Genomic DNA, 20248 nt, shown 5'->3' on the forward strand with positions numbered 1-20248 from the left:
TACAGAATCTTCTCTGGTACTCTGTATTGATTTTTTTTTTTTTTTTTAAGTAACTTACAGAACAAAGAAACCCAGATCCTGGTGTGGTGTCAAGTCCCAGCAGAAGTCTTGTGATAGAAATCATATAATCTTTCACAAATGACTGCAAGATTTTTTTTAACAGGAGAGACAGAAAGAAAGAAAAAAAACTTTAATGAACAGATGAGTAGGCAACCATCAGCACCATGTGTGAATTTCAAAGAAATTATACATCTGTATTTACAGTACATCTCTTTATGTATCTTAATCACTGTAGGAATACTTATCCCTTTCTTTTTGCTGAATTTGCTTATATAAAGTAAGTTTTCCTAAATTGGCTCTGCATGTACATGCAATGTACATACAATATTCAGAAGACTAAGGCATAACAAAGGCATTAAAGCAAAGATGGATGTGTCAGTGCAAATGAGGTGTTGGTCCCATGAGGTGTGAAATGATAATGAACTCTTCTGTGCAAAAGAAATGCTGGCATATGTTAGATGGGTCTGCAGCCCTCAGTGGGTCCCTCTGAGGTGACACTGCTATTATTTTATTCCAATGAGTAATCTGAAGGGTTTTTAAGGGTTGATATGCCTTATTTCTCTGCTAAACAGTGTGTTGCTATTAGTTAAAAGGCAGAAATTAGGTTTAGTGTAGAAGTGTAGACTAAGGCCAGGAACAGACATTAGATAGCTAAAATCACAAATATTTCTCTTGGGTTGGGCTGCTGGAATGAGAGGCCATGTGGGTGCTCTTCTAGCTGTGGCTGAGCTATTCTTTGCCACCTGTACTCAGTGTAGCAGGGCAGCACTGCAGTCCATGGAATGCAGCACACAGCACAGCTCTGCTGGCTTCATGCAAATGCACAGGTAACAAAGAGGTTTTCACAAAGAAATACCTCACAAAGGTATTACAGAAATCCTTTAGTGCTATAGAATCTGGATTTGTCCAAACCCAGAAGCTAGATGGATTTAATTTGATACACAGTGATTCAACTATTTTAATTTTTGTGCTGGTAACTCCTAGTTGAGATGGGCAAGGAGCATCTCTAACACAATTTGTTTGAAAATTAAATCTGTTTGTTATCTTGGCTGCATCATTTCTGCCATGGAACTTGCATTAGATTAACAAGTTTATTCACCAGTATTTGCAAGACTAAGTTTTCATTTTTCAGTCACTGCCCTAAAGGTAATTCAAAGGCTTTTCTTTCAGCCTATAATTGGAAGCACCAGCTGAATCCTGATGTTCCCCATGTCATTTGCTCTGTTTCTTGCAGAAGAAAAATACAGAAAATGGGACCATGAAAAAGAACAAAGAACTGCCTTTATAGAATTTCTAACTTGGAGTAAGAAAGATAATTCTAGAAAAATGACAATTCTCCTATGAGCAGCAGCAGTTCAAAGGAAGGACAGGTGAATGAGCATGTGAGACTTTTTGTTTTAAACACTTTCTGCTGAATGGTATTACTCTGTCAAGTCATAGCATGATTATTCATGTCTAGGAGCAAATATAAAATATTGAGGTTACCTATGTGCTGGCAAGAGCTGTTGATGATTTTGATGATTGACAGATCTGCTTCCATATATGTGTCTGTGGTATTTTTACTTTTAGTATTGTGGTATGTGATGCTGATATAAGTTACTGTTCACAGTACCTGATAAAGCAGTGTGTCCAACATGCTGATGCTGAAAACCCTGCCAGCAGCAAAGGGCAGTCGAAACATAAATGCCAGGTTAGATCCCTTCTCCCGCTCTTTCTGTTAAGGAATTAAAAAATAGAAAACGTTTTTAGTGCTGGTTTTGGAAGGACTGTAACAAAAACATGAAATAAATTATCTTGAAAGAAGTCAAATTTGTTTGCTAATTGCTTGTACAATTTTAGAATTTATGAAAAATGTTAGAGGTATATGTAGAACAAGACACAATAGTAAGAGGTACCAATCTCTTTTTATAATTCATATGTCATTATTGTTTTTTATTACTTAATGTTAATTCAAATCTGCTTAATACCTAAATTATATTAAAGAAAAAAAAATGGAGACAGGAAACAGAAGGCCCCATGCTGAAGGTTAAAAAAGCAGCCTGGCTGTTTGTAAATCACTGCAAATATACCAGGCCATCCCAGATAGATTTCTGCTCACCTAACATCTGTGTGCTTATCCCTATGGAAGATACAAAACCACAGGATTTGGTTTGATTAAAAGATATAGGAACTTACACTTATTTCAAAATGATCACTTACAGTCTCGAATTTTTATCAATACCACCAGTAATATTTACTTGGAAAAAAATATAGCAAAATAAAGTCTGAATCATATCCAAAACATTACAAACCCTTTCTTCCCTAAAGAGGGAGTGGTTACCCTGGTTTTTTTCTTATGCAAGACAAATGGAGAACACAGATTTTAAGTTTAGAGTGTGGGTGTTTTTTTATTCCTTTTCTCTCTTGTATAAAGGCCACTGCTGTCTCCTATGTCAGTGCTGAGTTTACTGTCAGATTTATTTATCTCTAAAATGAGAAAAGTTGCAGCTGCAACAGCAGATGGACATCTGATTTGTGTATCTGTCTTCTGCAGCCCATTAGGTTGAAAAGCCAATTTTGCAAGTGTGTTCCACTGCTACCTCAAGGCAACTTGTCTGATATTCTCAGTCTTTCTGAAAATGAGGTGCTTAATGCAGAAATAACAAGCAACTGTATGTTTGACTGCTTTAGGTAATTTTTACTGGAGTTTTTAATCGCCTTTCATTTTGCATGAGGGAGTTCTGAAACATCAAATGAACTACAGCACCACCTGTGAAGTTCTCCCTGCAAATGTTAAGATGAAGTGACTGGGATATATCAACAGCAGGCAACTGCAAGAGCAATGAAGAAAATGTTCTCTTTTTAAGATAATTTATCTACCTCTGTTTCAGCAGAGCATAGTTTGGATAGGAAGTTCATTAAATGTTCAGCTTCCAATCTATCCTCATAACTTTCATACAATAAATTAATAAATACAGTCAAGAAGTTAAAATATTTTTAAGTATTTCCAGAATATTTGCTTGAAAAATTAAGGAGCCTATGTACAGACAGAAAGAACTGAGACAAAAATCCTGGTTTCACTGCATTGAAGTAGACAGCCCACAGAGAACTCTAGAATCCAACCAGAACTGGATTAAGGGAATATATTAATAAATAATTTCAAAAACCCTGTCAGTTTGGCTTTTGTCTGGTTTCCTCACAGCTCTCCAGGTTATGTCTGTGTCAGAACACCACCTAAACACAACATCAAGCCTTCCTGCTACTACAGGCAAAGATAACAAGTCACAAAAAGCCACCAGATATTTACAACCTGTGGTAGACATGTAAATGTGATATTCAACCAAGTCAAAAATTTACTTCTCATCCTCATCCTGTCTCATCCACATGGGCTGAATTTTTGTAGCATTCAATTCCTCTGTTAAGGATTCCTTCCAGGGACTGGGAAGATAAGTTTCTACGGAAAGGCTCTTTTCCATTAAGTATATGTTAAAATTAACTATGTGGATATTATACTGTAAATAGTGGACACTGAAATCCCCAAAATCTAAGTAATTTACAGTACAACCAGGAAATGGAAATTCTATGTTAAATCTGTATAATGGTAATTATTTTGGCACTAATTCAAATTCACCAAGATATGCAAGGCAGATCTGAGGTGCACTGATTAGGAGGGTGCATAAGAAAGCCCAGCAATCATACTGATTGATAGACTGATAGAAATAAAAGAATGTAGTGACTTCTGCCCTTGAAGACTGTCACAGTGATATTATTTGTCTCTCACAAACTCAGAATATGGCCTGAAAGACAATGAAGGTAATACTAATACTGTAAGATCTGGGGAATACAGAGGTGGGTAGGTCAGATCTCCACTGAAGATTTGTGAGAAAGAGGATTGTCCTTGACTTTAGAGAGTTAAATAGATGCACAATATTAATTCCTTTGTTCCACCTGTTTTAAATAACAGTATTTTGAACAAGCAGATTAAATTTATCTCCATACAGCCCCAGTTCCACAATTTATAAAAGCCAAATATACATCTAGAATGTATAAATTCTAACATTCAAGTAGTGTTGCTGTCCCTCTCATCATTCTGACACAGAACAATTGCTGTTATCAAACCATCTCAGTAATGCCAATATCTCCCACTGAAACACAGAAATTTGTACAGAAGACATGATTGTAGTGCCTTTAAAATTAAGTGGAATTTAAAATACATTATAAGAAAAGATGTATTTTTTAAGCTCTTAGTCAGTTAAAAGATGTTCCATGTTAATTTCCTGTGTCAGCCTCTTGGACAACTACATTAGCTCTAGATATTTCATTATGCAAAAATATTTCATTTTCCTTGAGCAAATTCCACCACAGAGTTGGTTGATTAATATTATATTATAATGTGATAAATCACATCAAACTTTATTCTTAAATGAGGGTGGAATTTTGAAAAATAATTTATCTTTTACAGTAGCTCTACAACTATAAATCATTTCACTATTTTCACTTGTTTTGAAATCTTTGTTACAAAATCAGAAAAAGTCATAAAAATATAACATTTAAATTGAGGGTGGGGGGAGGCAAATCTCCTTACCTTTTCCAGTTTGGACAGAGCAAGAGAATAGCAGTCTTTGGCTCTGAACTGCATGAATCTCATGTTGGCTGGGTGAGTTAATTCTGTGATAATGCTTAGGCTGGAGAACAATCTGCATTTTAAAAGAATGCAGTGGTTATACTTCTAATTAAAACAATTCACAAATGTAAGGCTCTCCATAAAGCTACAGCTTGTACTTGTGCCCATGTTTTTAATAAAGTCCCTGAAACCTGTGGTGGGTCTGGGCCCAGTGCAATGCTGGTCCAACAGCAGAGGAAACTCCAACACATTCTCTGTAGAATTCACACAGAAGCACACACTGAGCTCACAAAATACTTAAATGCTAGAAAGAAACAATTTCATTATCAGGGATTTTATTTAATGATTGGCACAATATCAAAAATCTGTAGAAAACGACAAAAAAATGCAAAAGTTTAAAGCTTGTACTTAGTACCTGGTTGCATGTAAAATACTATTGATTTTTCTACCCTTTCCATTTGGCTTTTCTTTCTTGAGGTCTGTTTGTATGCTGTGACTACAGTCTGAGCAATATAGATGAAAAGTGACACTTGTGGGAGTTGCTGAGAAATATATGTTTATGTATACTTATGTTCTCACTTTGAAATATTTACATATACAAAATATTTATAACTTAACACCAATTCAGGCTTCCAGTGACTAAAAGCAGTGAAGAAAGCTCAACTGTGAACTGGCTGAATTACACAGATTTTCAGGCAGCAGACTGAAGAACCCCTCCTCAGCACTCAGGACTCCAAGAAACAGAAAGAAAATCATAGTTTACACTATTTAAATACTAAACAAGTTGGAATAGAACACATATTATCATTTAAATCTTTCCTCTACAGATTTGTGTCAGAAAAAGATGTACATCTGTAGCCTCTAATGCTGATCCTGAGGGTACTTATCTGTAGTTAGCAATAGGCAATTGTAGAACTAATTACATCCCTGATGCAGTTTCTGCCTCACTTTTCATGAAAGCAGGATTTGGTAAATTAGTTTCAAATTGAATTCAGTGCACCTTTTTGCAAGTCTTGTCCTTTTCTCTTATTTTGCAGGGAGAAACATCAGTGAAATGGCAATTCAAGCAGAGCCTAAATGTGGGGAAATGTATAGGCAGACTACCTGCCAATATGTGTTAATCCCACATTGTATTTTAAAACGCTTCAGAAATCAGATTTAAGAGCAACAGGAAATTAAAAGCTGATTTCATTATAAAATATACACAGCAGGAAAAAATGCAGGCTGCTATATTTCTCTTAAAGATAGTTTAGTTTATCACCAAGATGTGAAAAATTATTTATATTAGGAAATCAGTTTCAAAAGTGATTTTGGTAAAATATTTTACTTATGAGTGCCTTTTAGTCAAATTAGGGGAAATTACTCTCCAGGTAGTTAGGGACAGATTGCATCTTGCTCTGGGTGTAAGGCACACTGCCTGCCAGCTTTTAGCACTGGAGCAGACCCCATTCTAGTAAGAAAGGAGTGGATAGGGAAGAGAAAGCCCCCAGCAGCCTGATGGAAGGCATGCTTGCTGTTGAACTCGTATTTGGAAATCAGACAAGCAAGAGAGACACATAGTTCTTTCCCAAACCACCATGATAAACCCAGAAAACAATGCAATGCCTTCATTTGGTTTATCTCTAAACTGGTGCTGACAGCTAGATACCTGTTACTAGCTGTGTGCTGCTGGCAATAGGCCTCCTGCAGGATTTGAAACACAGCCTTTAAGAGATTAACTAATAAAACTTTAGTACAGACCTACTGCCTGAGGAAACACACTGTTTTTCTGAGGTGGGCTCACACCTGCCTACAGTGACTCAGTGGTTGGCTTCTTATTTAATTTTAAAAAGTGAAAAGCATCTTAAGGTATAGACCAAGGCCATTAATTTCTCCTTTTATTTTTAAGCTGTGATAACTAGTTCTTTCTTAGTCAGTGAGCCCATTTGAGTCACACTTCTGTACTCCTGTGTCAGATAAGCCAGTGCTGTCACAGTTTTAATTGGGATGGCACAGCTTCTAGCTCTAAAGGTGCTAATAACCATGTCCTTAAAACAATGCATCTGCCTTCCAGGGTGGAGAGCACTCTCCAGGCAAAGCAGGATTGCTAGTTGATGTAAATCAGGGAATCATGACATACCTGTTGTGTGAGAACTGCCAGCCTAGGCTGAACACTACTGCAGCACTCTCACATGTTTTTTTCAGGTGTGAGTAACTCACATCAGGGTGTTTAGATCAGCCTGTATCCTCTGAGCAGTCTCACCTGCTGAGACTACAGTGGAATCTTTGTCTATGATGTGATATCATTGGAAACAGCATATTAAATCCAGTGGTTTCAAATCCCTCTTTAATGCTACACTTTTAAAGGTCATTTACAAAACTATTTACCTTAGTGCAATGAATGTAGTTTATTCTGTAGAACAGGTAGATGCCACTACCTTACACCTTTTCCCAAAGCTTACTTATTTCTACTACTTTTATATTATATAAAAATGCAGTGAAATTATTATATGTGTTCTTGCAAAAAAAAAAAAATAGAAAACAAACTTATATAATTCACTATTTGTGAAAATTTACTAAGTTTTACAAAAAAGTGTTAAGTTTTAAACCAAGGTATTTATTTTCATTCACTTTGTAAATATGCAGTGTTAAAACAATACTGAACCAGACACAGAGTTTGTACCTGAGTTAAAGCTGCCATCTAGTTGCAAACAATGTGCAAGACAACTGAAAGAGAGTACAGTAGCATCTAATGGCATACCTATGATATGTAGTTTCTCTTTTACAAAGTAGAACACAAGTAGGGGAAAAAACAATTGGGACTGTGTAAGTTTCACATTTGATACAACTCCTTTTTCCATCTGAGGGTACACTATATTTCTGAAAAACTGAGGTATGTAAAAAACCCCAGTGAGATGCCCTAGCACTGTATGGTTAGGAGTAGATCTGAGTGATGCACAGATGAAGTTCAATTTTTGTTTCAACCCAAATTTCATAGGTTGCAAGTATGAAACACACACCTGTGCAAGTATCAGGTACCAATTCAGAAACTGAAATGTTAGAAACAGAACTAACATTTCTTGTGCAATGCAGATTTTGCTTCCTTTGAGCACATGCAGAAATGCAAAGAGCATTTGACTGCATTCTTACAGAGCTGCATTAAAAAAAAAGTTCCATTGCATTTTAATGAGCTCAGTTTTCTAGATCACTGAAGGATTCAAAAAACTTTTACTATGCCTCCCTCTCCAGTCTTTTGTGGAAGTTTTGACAAAGAAAACAGGTAATTGCAAAAAAAAAGCAACATTAAATCAATTTTCTTCCAGGTGTTATTAGATGAACACCAGGAAGTGCTAGGTGCAAGCCCCAAATCAGGGAGGCATTTCATAGCTGACTGGGTAGTGTGGCTTTTTTTGTGTGAGATTCTTTGGGTGTTTTTATTAAGCAAGTAATATTTTTCTCAGCTCAAAGCAACACATTTTTTCATACTTACTGAACCAAGATATTGAACACAAAGGCTTTAATGAGGAGAGCTCTCAAAGGAGCAGCAAATCTCAGTGTTTTGCTTTTCAGCAGTCTCCTCAGCCTCTTTACCAGACTGATCATATTTTACTCTCATGACTCTTACCATATTGCTGTCATATGTAATATTGTATATATGTGCCTAAAAACCTAAGTTTTGTGCAAAACTAGATATTCAAAATGTGAACAATTACTACTAACTTTATAGTGATGCACTGCTTACCTTTCAGCATTAGAAAAATCTGCTTTTCATATGGGCTTTAGCATTCTTGTGAAATTTCTTATCTCAATTATCTTTTGTCCTAAGTCTTCAAGAGTAACTTTATTTTCCTTCCTGTAAACCTGATAGCTAACTTTTAAAATTATTATCTGCTTTTGGGATGCAAAGCATTTCATCAGCTTTCAGGAGAATACCTGAGGATTTTAAGTGAATTGCTGAGCAGGGTGGGAAAAAGTTTGTCCATGTAAGACACAAATTCATACAAGGGAAAGCTTAAGAAGAATAAAAAAATAGTAAGTTCTTGGTATAAGAGGCATCAAGTATTTCACAATTAATGAGGATGTGCAGATAGACTGCAAAAATGTCTTACCTGAAGAGGGTTTGAACATTCACAATAGTCTTGGCATCTGCCATGTAGTCTTCCTCAGCGCTCATTGTGCTTTCTTTGTCCACCACCACCATATTAGCTGCAAAGGTGACCCCACACCTTAATAAGTCATCTAGGCTTTTTGTGAAGAGAAAGAGGGAGAAAGAAACAAGCAACTTAAATATGAACACCTGAAAGATTAGCCATGGTTGGCATCTGCAGATCAGCTATGTAACAACTTCTAATATAATCAAGGATAACATCTCAATTAATTGGTAGAATAGAATATAGAATCTTCTTCAGTATGTTGTTACAGTCCCTCTCTTTTGTTAATTTTTTTTTTTTTTTTAAATAAGCCTTTAAGTTGCTTGGAAAGACTTTGGCCTTATCCACTGCAACAACTTGTTCCATTGCAGTTACTTCTGACAACAGAAAAATGCAAATAAATGCTCCAGGTTGCTCTTTCCCAGTTTTATTTTGATTTCAAAATGTTAATAAATGAGTTGGAGTGTTCTCAGGATGCTTTTAGGAGCAGCTGCAGCAGCAGAACTCTGTGCACAGCTGGACAATGGTTGTGTGAAGCCCAACCACAAAAAACACTCACAGACAGCTGAGTTACAGTTCTCATCATGCCTTGTAGCTTTGTCTCCAAAATGAAGCATGTTTCAGCTGTTTTAACAACAACATTTTCCATGGATCCTAAGCACTTTTTAACAAGTCTGGTGGGTTTTTTTAACAACTTATTTTGTAATATATACCATTATTTTTGAAAATGTGCAATATCACTCTTGGTTGACTACAACAAAAGAAAAACTGATTTTATGTGATCTTTGAACTGCAGTGCACAAGTCCAAACTTTTTTTCTGAGTAATCTGTATTTCTTCTTTTTCAGTTGATCCCTGAAAATAGCAGCATATTCTGAAATACCCAGATTTCCTGCTATTCTTATTTTAGCAGTTACATTCAGCTTGTTTGTGGAGAATTTGAAAAATGCTAATGTGGAAGTATTATAATTCTAGTTCTCAGGTACCTCTAACTAAAGGTTTCTCAAGATTGACTAGATTTCTACACAGCTGTGAAATCTGTTCAGTTACAGATTTGAAATGCTACCCAAGGATTAGGGGACAGGTACCTACTATTTGACATATTTTGATGAAGTGCATCTCTGCTATGAATTTTTGGTAAAGCTGTTTTTCTGTGAGCCATCCACTTCTTACAAAACAAAAGAATGGTAAATGAAAGTAATTCCTTTGGTAGTTTTCTCTCTGAGATGATGATACATTATTGCTGGTGAACAAGTGATAAATATTTTAGATACTTAGATAGTAGGTGGTACTTTGAGAATGTATTTTATACCCCTTAAATAAGAAAGGAAAATTTGCATACTTTACAATGTATTTCTTATGTACAGATGATCAGATCTATTAGTTGTACATGATTTAAAAACATAGTGAAGAAAACACAGGGAATATGTATGAACTATATTTTTAAAAGTATTCATATGGATGATAACAGATGTCAAAAAAACTCTCTACAAACTATAGCTGCTTATTGCACCAGGAATTAAAGTGATTTTAGTGTCAGAAAAGATGCAGCAGTTCATGCTGGTATTACTGTGAACTTCTGAATTCTGAATAATCACTTACTTCAAAGACTACATGCTTCATTTTTTTAAAAATGCATTTAATTCTAAAAGAACAACAAAACAACATTAGGGAGGGATTTGGTGATTTCCATTTTGAAATAAACTCAGTAAATTTAAACAAAATTTAATTTTCTACATTAGTAAAACAGGTTAACATCTGAATCATTAATTACTTCAAATACTTTGAGTATTCTTTTTTGAGTATACATTTTGTGGCTTGGGTTTTGCCTTTTTCCTTTTATATGTTCTCTGTATTCTTCACACATTTATCTGTAGCTCTGTAGCCTATTGTATTAGTAGTTAGTTTCCCCAGTAATTTTCCATGACCTTTCCCTAGGGAGAAAGACAAAACAAATTCCAGAGTTCCAAGATCTGCAGGTGCAGGGCCCCAGTGCTGTCTTGGCTCTTCCTGGGAACCAAGGCTGAGAAAAACTCTGAGGAACATCATCATGGACAAAGTACAGCCAGTGCCAAGGGGGGGACTCCAGAGAAGGAGCAAGACCTGGGGGGTAATTGCATCACCACTTGTCCTCCCAATTGGTGCTTCTTATCAATTATGCTAATTTCCTCAAACCTGTAAAATTGTGTTCACCCCTGGAGGGGTGGCCTTTTGTGGACATCTTTCCATAAATGCCTCTAAAGGCCTTCAAATAAAGATCTCCTTTTACCGCGTTACTAAAATTATCTTGAGTTTCATTTCCAGGTTGGGAAAAAAGCAACAATTTATTTATTCTGCCATTATGAGTTCTTTTTAAAGGGTCACAGGTTATTACCTGTGACCCTTTCTTGTTTCATAGGAAAAAAGGGAAAGTATACAACATTTCTGTGGGTAACTGTACCACTATTATAAGCAGGAAATAAGTTTTTTTATTTCTACAAGGGGAATTAATATTATGGGCTTGTAGCCCCAATTCAGTATTCACTATGTAGTGAAGCAAACAGTTTTCTTTAAATTTACAATCTACACAGAGGAGTTTACTAAAATATTCATGACTCCTTGCTCTTCTCTTGTTTCTGCCTGATTTTCACATTAAAGTTGTGTTGCTAAACCTATATCCATAAACATATATTAGTAGAGGTGAAGACAGAAATGTAGGAGTAAGTGATAATTTAAGTAGTGGAAGATGAAGACTTTTGGACACATTCAAGACTGTTTACATTCTGTAGCTATCTTTACAAAACCTGACTCAATGAATTCCAACAAATTATAACTCAGTACAGACTGACACTAGAATCAGGGAAACATATGAACTCCCCTAAATAAGTGTTAATCCTATATTTTTGAAGATATTAACTTGTGCTCCCTGTCATGCTTTTCACTAATGAGCTCCTTTATAAATCAGAAATTTGAAATCCCAAATTACAGCACACAGATACAAACAATGCATGCAAAAAGCTCATCTCCAACTACAACACGCACACACACACACAAAAACATGCAATGACAATAACACAACAAACCACTGAGACTACAAAGGCAAGTTTTCTAACAGTTATTTCACCTACTTGTCGATAGAGCCCACCATGTAGTAAACCATTGGAAACCAACAGATTGCATCCAGAAAATGCATATCTGGCCTAAGCAGCAGATGGAATTACAAAATGAAACACAGTATCACAACAGCAGCATCTCTTCCAAAATATTTTAATCAACTGGTAGTTTGGGGTTTTTTTTAAAAAAATAACTTTCTTAAACTTTGGCATTATAATGTCAGTTTAAGCAGAAAATAGGTTGTCAGAAAGCTGTGAATCAACAGTTTGCTGTGATCATAAAGAATGATCAGAATTAACATGCTTATATTAATAAATGCACCTCTAAAATCAGAAATGTTATGGCACAGGACAATTCCAAATATAAGAACAAGTGAGTGATGTCAAAGACACACTAATAAGGTATACTCCAATGGATGCCTTAGGAGAAGTTAAAATAAGCATCAACAATTCTTAATTAAAATGTAAATTGGAAATCAAATCATCATTTGGGTTTTGTGACACCTACTGCTTTCAAGCCTACTCCCTTTCAGAGAAGTCACTGGAAAAGCTGCATAGAGAGAACACTAAGGGTGTTGGTTTAATTAGCAAGCAGAGCTTTTACTTCACATTAATCAATCAAAAGTGGGTTTAGCTATAAAGTGTCACCACAGCATTAAAGTGTGTGAAGTTGGGCACTGTGCTGGCTAAAGGAGCTGGCACTAGAGGGCCCCCCATGCCCATGGCTTTGCTCTCACACTGCCAGCAGAAGCGATTTAACCTCATTTAGGCTTCTCAGTTTGTGTAATTCACTGTTGTACCTACACAAAAACCTCCTGTTTTGCAAACACAGGTGACTAAGGAGCTGCCTGAGGGAAAGTGGGACACTTCACAGCAGGCCTCTGCAGAAAAAAAAATCACTTGAACTTAAAAAAGGGAAGTGTCAGCCCTGGAATCACAACCTACAAGACATTTTTGCTTTCTTAGCTTGTTCTACTATTCTGTGTACAGCTAACCTCCATTTTTGTGTCTTTCAAGTGATTTTAAGTAGCTGAACTGTAGCAAAGTATCGCAAAAAAGCCCCAGAAAACAGATTTTAATCAGTCTTGACATAGGCAAATTTGTCTGAAATATTAAAAGCAAGAAATGCAAAATTCCAGCAGTCATCAGAGAGATCTAAAAGTAACAACAATATTGCAGGTTTTAATTTTCATCCATGGCTTTAAATAATTTTAGATAAAGTGTGTCTGTGGGCGTCCTTTTGGCTTAAAGAACTGTTTATCTTTGAGTGTAGAGTTATTAAAAATATACCTAACTGGTCCAGGCCAGTAAGTGCATTGTGTTAAGTAGGTTAGTGCTGTCATGTAGCTGTGAATCTGCTACACAGCTTGCTTTTTAGAGTGTTTATTAAGCCATTTAATTTTAGCTGTAACATTCACATTTTTGGAGGTAATTTTAAGAAAAACTTAGCTGAAACACTATGAAGAATAAGCATAAATAAGAATGAAGAATAAGCTGAAACAGCCATGAAGAATAAGAACATTTAAGTTCACTATGGCTGTTAACAGTCAATAAAAGGTCAGTTTTATATATGACAGTGAACATGGAGTATGATTTTTGTCACTAACTTTTCTAAAAGATAAGTGTGCCATAATGTTTTTGATTTTCAGCTGGCCACATGAAAAGGGATCATCTATTGAAGTAATGGTAAAATTAATTTAAAACTTATCAGAAGGGGGGAAAAAAAGTCTCCTTACGGGTTATCCAGCAGTAATACAATGGGGTTTAGCTCTTTCTTTGGTCGGTAATAAGCTCTGAGTGGGACAATAAAGTTATATAAGCCATTTCCAGCAGTTTCTGCTGCAACTATAATCAATTTATTTTTGAATCCATAGGCTTTGGCATCTTCATGGTAGTTATGCTGGCATCCCTAAAATCAAAGTAGAAACAAGTTCAGTGGATGTGACTATTGCATCAGATGACCAATAGAGACCTGGTTAGACATAAACACTTGGTGATGAAAAGGAGAAACTACAGCATTATAGCAAACACTGCACAAACTTCATCTCTAAGGAGAAATCAGAATTTAGCTCTGCTCAGGTGCAAGAGACAAATGAGAATGCAGGGTTATCCAGCAGCAGAAACCCCCTTTTACCTTATCTAGTCTTAGACAACAGAAGGGTACTTTTTCATGCAGAAGATGACAAAAGGTGGGAGAACTTCCAATATAAGGAGAGTAAGGAGGATAGCCTTTGGCATACCTAAAATTAAAAAAAAAAACATTTTTCAGTATAGCAAATTATGAGAACACAGCTGCCTATGCAAAGTGTATTATGGGAGTTTTACACATATGTCCAAGTTTTAGAGGCAAGTACACAAAATGAACTATGCCTAATGGAGGTCAAACCAAAGTATTTTGCAGACAGCTCAACAGAACTTAATGAAAGCTGCCATCTTTTGGGGATTGAAGGAATTTTGGTTGGGTTTTTGAAAATATTCTGTTGTATCAGTGTGCTGTCATAGCATTTTTGAACTGGAAACTTCTAAGTTTAAAAAGGAAGGAAAGAAAACAAATAACTGCACTTCTACTCCTCTCTCTCCAATTTTTTTCAGACATTTACTAAGAATGACTGAAGTCATTACATTTTAGCTTTAACAATATACTTTCAAAATGGCTGAAATAAATTCTAGATGGCAAATCCCAATGAGGTGAAATTTCTAACTGGCCTTAGTATTTTTTTACATGAGACCTTTTAAATCCTAGTGTTTCAGTCTGCAGATTTAAGATGACTTGTCCTATTAATTTTTTCTCTGAAGCCTGAAATCTTCCCTGGGGCTTCTCATGCTTGTCACTGCTGAAGATGGGAAACTCTGCTGGTTGAGGCACTGGCTTAATTGTGTATTTCAGTTTTAACACCCCTGTCAGCAATCCCAATAAACATAATTGCTCATCTGCACAGCAGGATTGAATCTTCTGGGTTTATCTGAGTAATGCATCATTACTTTCAGTAACACACTAACAAGCATTTTGAATTAGATGTGATAATTTTGTCCTGTACTGCGTTTTTGTCATTCCTGCATTTTGAAGTCATACACCCAACCCCAGCACTCAAAAACTTGTTGGATGATCTGATTATCACTGCATTCTCATGATAGGAATACTTACCTGTTTACAAATTTGTTGAGTGCTCATTTAGTAATTACAAAAAGTAAAAAAATTTTAAAAAGGCACTAAAATATGCTATGAATGCATTGCAGTACACGACTACAGTTTTTGTAACTGCAAAGAGAAAACCTCCAGCAAATAGAAGAGTTAATTTGTTGGGTGGTTTTTTTTCACCCAAAGTAGGCTTATGGCATTCTGCTAGCATTTCCTTGATGGGAATAATTCCATAATTGGGCTTCATGGGACTTGCTTCCTAGAAGTCCTCAGATTGATCTGCATTTCCCAAAAGATGAATGATGCTTTTTATACAGTATTGACTTTTCCCTTTATTTTGCATTTAACATACGTACTCTAAGCCTGCAGAGACTTCATCATCCGAGGGGGTGGTTTCATCCTCTGACTGGTCGCTGAGCAGGTCACAGGTGTGCAGGGAGGAGGAGTCTGCCACCTCCAGCACTGGGGCTATGCTGGGCCTCCTGCCCTCCTTGCCCCCCTGGGCAGGCAGGGCCAGGGTGGCCCCGCTGGCCCCGCGGCAGCCGGTGTCCTGCAAATCGATGGCCACGGTCCCTAGGGACAGAAAAACACTTCCTCAGTGCCTCTCACAGCCTCTGAAAGAGATTCCTGGGTTAGGGGGATTGCCTGCTGCATGGCAAAGGACTGGCAGCAACACTGTGCTGATTGTGGTTATTCCATTAAAATAGAGCAAATATTTAAACCGTACTCAAGGGACGGGACACTTTTCCTGACAATTAGTCTATGTCTTCTTGTTAACTACCTCTTTAAAATCATACCTTATACAATCAGTCCATATTCAAATGCATCAACAACCTGCAGATTTTAGTTATGGTGCTTTTTAACTTAAAGAAGCTCATGAAAACTTCTTACAAAAAATTATGTATGAATGACAAAGAAGTACTCACATGATTTACCCCCTTGTTTTGTTTGCATACACTTCATTATTATGTTTTTATACCACAATCTCAATTCCACATTTATACCACAATTTAATTCCACATTGTCAAGTAAAAGAGAATCAAATTCCATTTGTTTGTGTGGGGGTTTTGGTTTGTCTGCTTGTTTTTGTCAGCGTTTTTCTTTGGTTTGGTTTGGATTTTGTTGTTTGTCTGTGGGGTTTTTTTTTAAATATGAGAGCAAATGTTTGAAGTTTTTATATTAATTCTTTCTACTCATAATTATAGTTTCTTAAGAAGTTTAGGAAGATGCTTTAAAATGTACTATTCATTAAATAAGAAAATATAGTGATATAATCTTTTTCTTTTTTACTTACCCATGCTGGCTATTATACTGTGTACTGGTAATCTAGAAGCTCCATGATAAGATAATTTTGATTCATGGTTTTTTCTATGCTTTTCTTGCTTCTTAAAAGCAGAATTCTCTTCTTTGGTGATATTTATGTAAAAGCATATATCAGTAGAACTCATGATATATCGAGGACCTGGATTCAGCAAAATGTTTTTGTTATCTTCCTTTCTAACACCAATCAGACAGACTCCAAACCTTAATTAGAAAAGGAAAGGCATGGTTCATTTTGTATAGTCCTGCAAACACCACAAATTCCATTGTCAAAAATGAACCTCAGGTATGTTTCTATTCTTTGCACCTTATGAACATTTGCAGTTTTCTGGACAAAGATGTTTGAAAAATGTGTTCTCTTAAATAGGCCACATCAAATCAAGCAGATTTTATGAGCTCATGAATTCCTAGGCAGTTGAGTGTTTTTCATAATGCTCCTAATATTCTCCTAATGTTGTTCCAGTTGATTTTTTTCTGTCACATGAATAGTCCTTTTTGGGAAAATACTGGTAGAAAAATGGATACATTATATGAAAAAATATGAATCGTGTTAAATTGTTCCATTATTTATAAGTAATGGAAACCATTTTTATAATTCATTTTTGCAATTCACTCTTTAAAATGTATTTGATTAGTGATAGAAAATAAGGCATTACAGCAAAAAACCCTCTTTCTCTCCTTGATTAAATATGAAAATAAACCCAGCATTTAGGGTTTGATAAATGCTTGTTTTATCAAATATAAACAAATATACATGATTTGTGTTTATTTTGCATGTTCATCTCAGAGAGCAGCACTGGATAAGTGATGCATCATCTGGACCTTAAAGTAGGTATGTTATCATCTAACAGAAAGAGTTTTATGTTTGAACAATCACCAGAATGTACCTTTAAATTGAATATTTTCCATAATATGAACATGCCACAAAGGAAGCCAGATTTCCAGCTGAGTCCTAAATTAAATTAAAAAAAAAAAACCAAAAAAAAACAAACCACACTCTCCCACCCATTCATTTCTAGATTGTTTTGGACTTGGAAAAGGATTGGTGTTCTTGAAAAACCTCCAAAATGTGCCTTTTTTTTTCTGGCTGTCCAGCAATATCCTGTATATCTTTCATATTCTATTCTTTTAGACTGAGATGGGCTGTACAGAAAGAACATAAACTTTTATCTGATCAACTCCAACTCACAAAAATATATTCATATTAGTGGCCAGATGCTTAACCCCAGGAACAGAATTAATGTGCAGTACTGTGCCTTTAGTGCAGAGCTACACTGCAGGCAAAACAAGTAACTCTTTCTTTGAAATGTTGATGGTTGATAAGAAAAATAAACATACTTTTTATGTGCATGGAAAGAAGCATATGTGAAGCTCTTCCCCTCATACTCTGCAAAAAATGTACTTTCTTCCAGGTTAATGTGATACACTTCATTTCCAGAGCATCTGCCATACATTTTCTGCCATTGTTCTGGTGATTGCTGACTCTCCCTGAAACATAAAGAGAATAATTTAACACTTAATGCAAAGTTCTTATTAATCAGAATGGTATTTCATGCCAATAGAAACTACAAATGTCTACTAAAAAGGTCCCATAGGCTAATCTGAAGGAAGCATTTGAGATCAAATCTTGGTAATATTTTAAGTACAGAGATTATTTTAATGTATTAAAGAGCAATTTCTGCTAAGTAATAGACATATGAGAGTATGTACTTTAATATCAGAAGAGAGGTGGCTCAATTATATAAAATCACACCATAATAAGTAGATCCATGGCAATTTGAAGATGACAGGTAAAACTTGCAGCATTCTCATTATATTCATAAAGACAGTTTCTTTACATGCTTTGTGGCTCTCATTCCTGTCTGAATATCATTAATAACAACTTATGTGGGAAAGTATCATTTGTCTTTGGTTATCTGATATGCAAGAGATATTTTTCTGCATTTGCTTATCAGTGATCTTTACCCACTGGGTATTTTTGGTTCCTGTCTCTTGCAGACTATTACAAGTACATAGCTTCTTTTCTCTAGTGCAATAAATGACAAAACAGATCATCCTTTACGCATCTGCTGCCCTTCATGCAAACAGTTTAGTGGAAATGTTCCAAAGCTCAGCAACCCCAACACTTGTAGCCCTGGAGCTATTGGGAACTTCTTGATTAAGTTTCACATGGAAACAAGGTTCTGCCTGCATGACTTCTGCTGGAGGCAACTGATGCATACATACACATATGTGCAGATAGATCATGAAACTTCACAAAAAGTGGGTTCTCTATGTTCAGAACTCCAAGTTTTGCCAGTTGGAGTGAAGATCTTGAGATGCTGGGACATGCTCCTTTCATGCTCATTTCTACATTTTCAATACTTAACACAATTTCTATTTTTCTTCAATTTACCATGTTTCATCACTCTCATCATGAAATCATTTTGTTTCAAGATGAAAATAAGTGAACCATCTTTGTAGCAACACTATAAATAGTGTACTAGGTATAGAACAGCAGAACTAGCAATGTAATTTCAGAACATTTTCCCTTATTTCACTTTTCCCCTAAAATAAAATGGTCACCTGTTTAATGTCTGCTTGGTTCCAGTGAGTTGTCTGAAAGCTTCCCATGGGGCTGTACTGTAAAGATCATATTAACTTCAAGTCAGAAAGGTTATTTTCTTCCAGTATTTTGTATCATCAAACAAACCCTAACAGAGTTGTATCACTAGTTTAGATAATCAGGTAACAGTTAAAGATAGTTTTAAAGATTATTAACTAAGATTAATAATGAGATTATAAATAAGATTGAAGGTAGAATTTTGGTGTCTCACAGACTAAAGTTTTGAATTCCATAAACAGCTGAGAAGACAAAAGGATTATTTACACCTCCTTAACAGGTTTTAAAACTTGAGTCCTACATAAGGTTTAATGCAGGTGTTAATAGCAATCATGATAATAAAAGGATAATTAAACAGGACCTACTGTAAAGGAAAGCAGTTCACTATTAACACTGGAGGTCTAGTTAACAAATTATTTTCATTATGTAGATCTAATTTTGTATTTGGTTTGGTTTATAAATACATGCATATAGAATTTTTATTTGTAGTTTAAATAATCTGCTTTCACCTAATCTTTTTACTTAGCTAAGATCAACTGCTCATCTGACTTCATCTTTCAGATGCATAAATAAAGTTAATTTCACCAATTTTAACAACTAGCAGTGAATTTACTTCTTGTTCAATAACAGAAAACATCTGGAAAACAAAAAAACCCCAAACCCTCTGACCTATAAATTGGTCAAATCCAAAGCAGTTTTATGTCTGCAGTACAATGACAAATGCCCTTATTCTGGAGTCTGTCTGAGAATGAATGCTCTAGAGAGTGCTGACTACAGTAGACAAATAATAACTAGACATTTTCAGTTTTTCTGTATAAAAACAGAAAATATTCTTACAGAAATACACATTGTACATTCTTACAGAAACACTTTAATCCTTCTGGATTCAAAGTAATGCTACAACTATTTGTGTAAAAACTTTTTTCTTTTTCCTCCTAGTATACCATTACCAGACTAGAAAACAGTTAAATTTATTATGCTGGTTATATCTATTAATTCTGATTGCAAAAAAAATTTAAGCACTTTTAAATTCTGTGACAGTAACTTTGCATCACAGCTGGAAATCTGTAAATGATCAATGTGACTGCATTAAACAGTGAAATGCTGAAGTTCCTAAGTACAGCAGAAAACATTTCCCATTTGTGTGTTTGGTTTTGTGCTGATGGAAAATTCCCTGACAGCTCTTCTTTTACCTGCATACAATATGAAATAACTGAACAAGGCTCTGGATTCTGTCACAGAATGAAAGGCAGGCAGATAAAAATGTATGAAGAATGTATTTCATCACAGTGCTCAGCAGGTA

General features: G+C 35.5%; 1 protein-coding gene across 4 annotated transcripts in view; it reads right to left on the reverse strand.

Moving 5' to 3' along the window:
- Window positions 1–20248, reverse strand: part of KCNT2 (potassium sodium-activated channel subfamily T member 2) — a 111819-nt gene that overhangs the window by 12466 nt on the left and 79105 nt on the right. For 2 of the 4 annotated variants that reach the window (XM_056498206.1, XM_056498207.1), the window contains exons 16-26: window positions 18909–18965; window positions 17682–17831; window positions 16318–16547; window positions 15380–15596; window positions 14019–14124; window positions 13621–13793; window positions 11900–11971; window positions 8752–8886; window positions 4625–4736; window positions 1673–1774; window positions 59–142 (exon numbers count right to left, since the gene is read on the reverse strand). In XM_056498206.1, the coding sequence (XP_056354181.1) occupies window positions 59–142; window positions 1673–1774; window positions 4625–4736; window positions 8752–8886; window positions 11900–11971; window positions 13621–13793; window positions 14019–14124; window positions 15380–15596; window positions 16318–16547; window positions 17682–17831; window positions 18909–18965 (1438 nt within the window). The remainder of the gene's footprint in view (window positions 1–58; window positions 143–1672; window positions 1775–4624; window positions 4737–8751; window positions 8887–11899; window positions 11972–13620; window positions 13794–14018; window positions 14125–15379; window positions 15597–16317; window positions 16548–17681; window positions 17832–18908; window positions 18966–20248) is intronic. The other 2 variants (XM_056498209.1, XM_056498210.1) reach the window with 1 other exon arrangement.

The sequence above is a fragment of the Oenanthe melanoleuca genome, chromosome 8 (assembly GCF_029582105.1).
Source record: "Oenanthe melanoleuca isolate GR-GAL-2019-014 chromosome 8, OMel1.0, whole genome shotgun sequence".
Lineage (NCBI taxonomy): Eukaryota > Metazoa > Chordata > Aves > Passeriformes > Muscicapidae > Oenanthe > Oenanthe melanoleuca.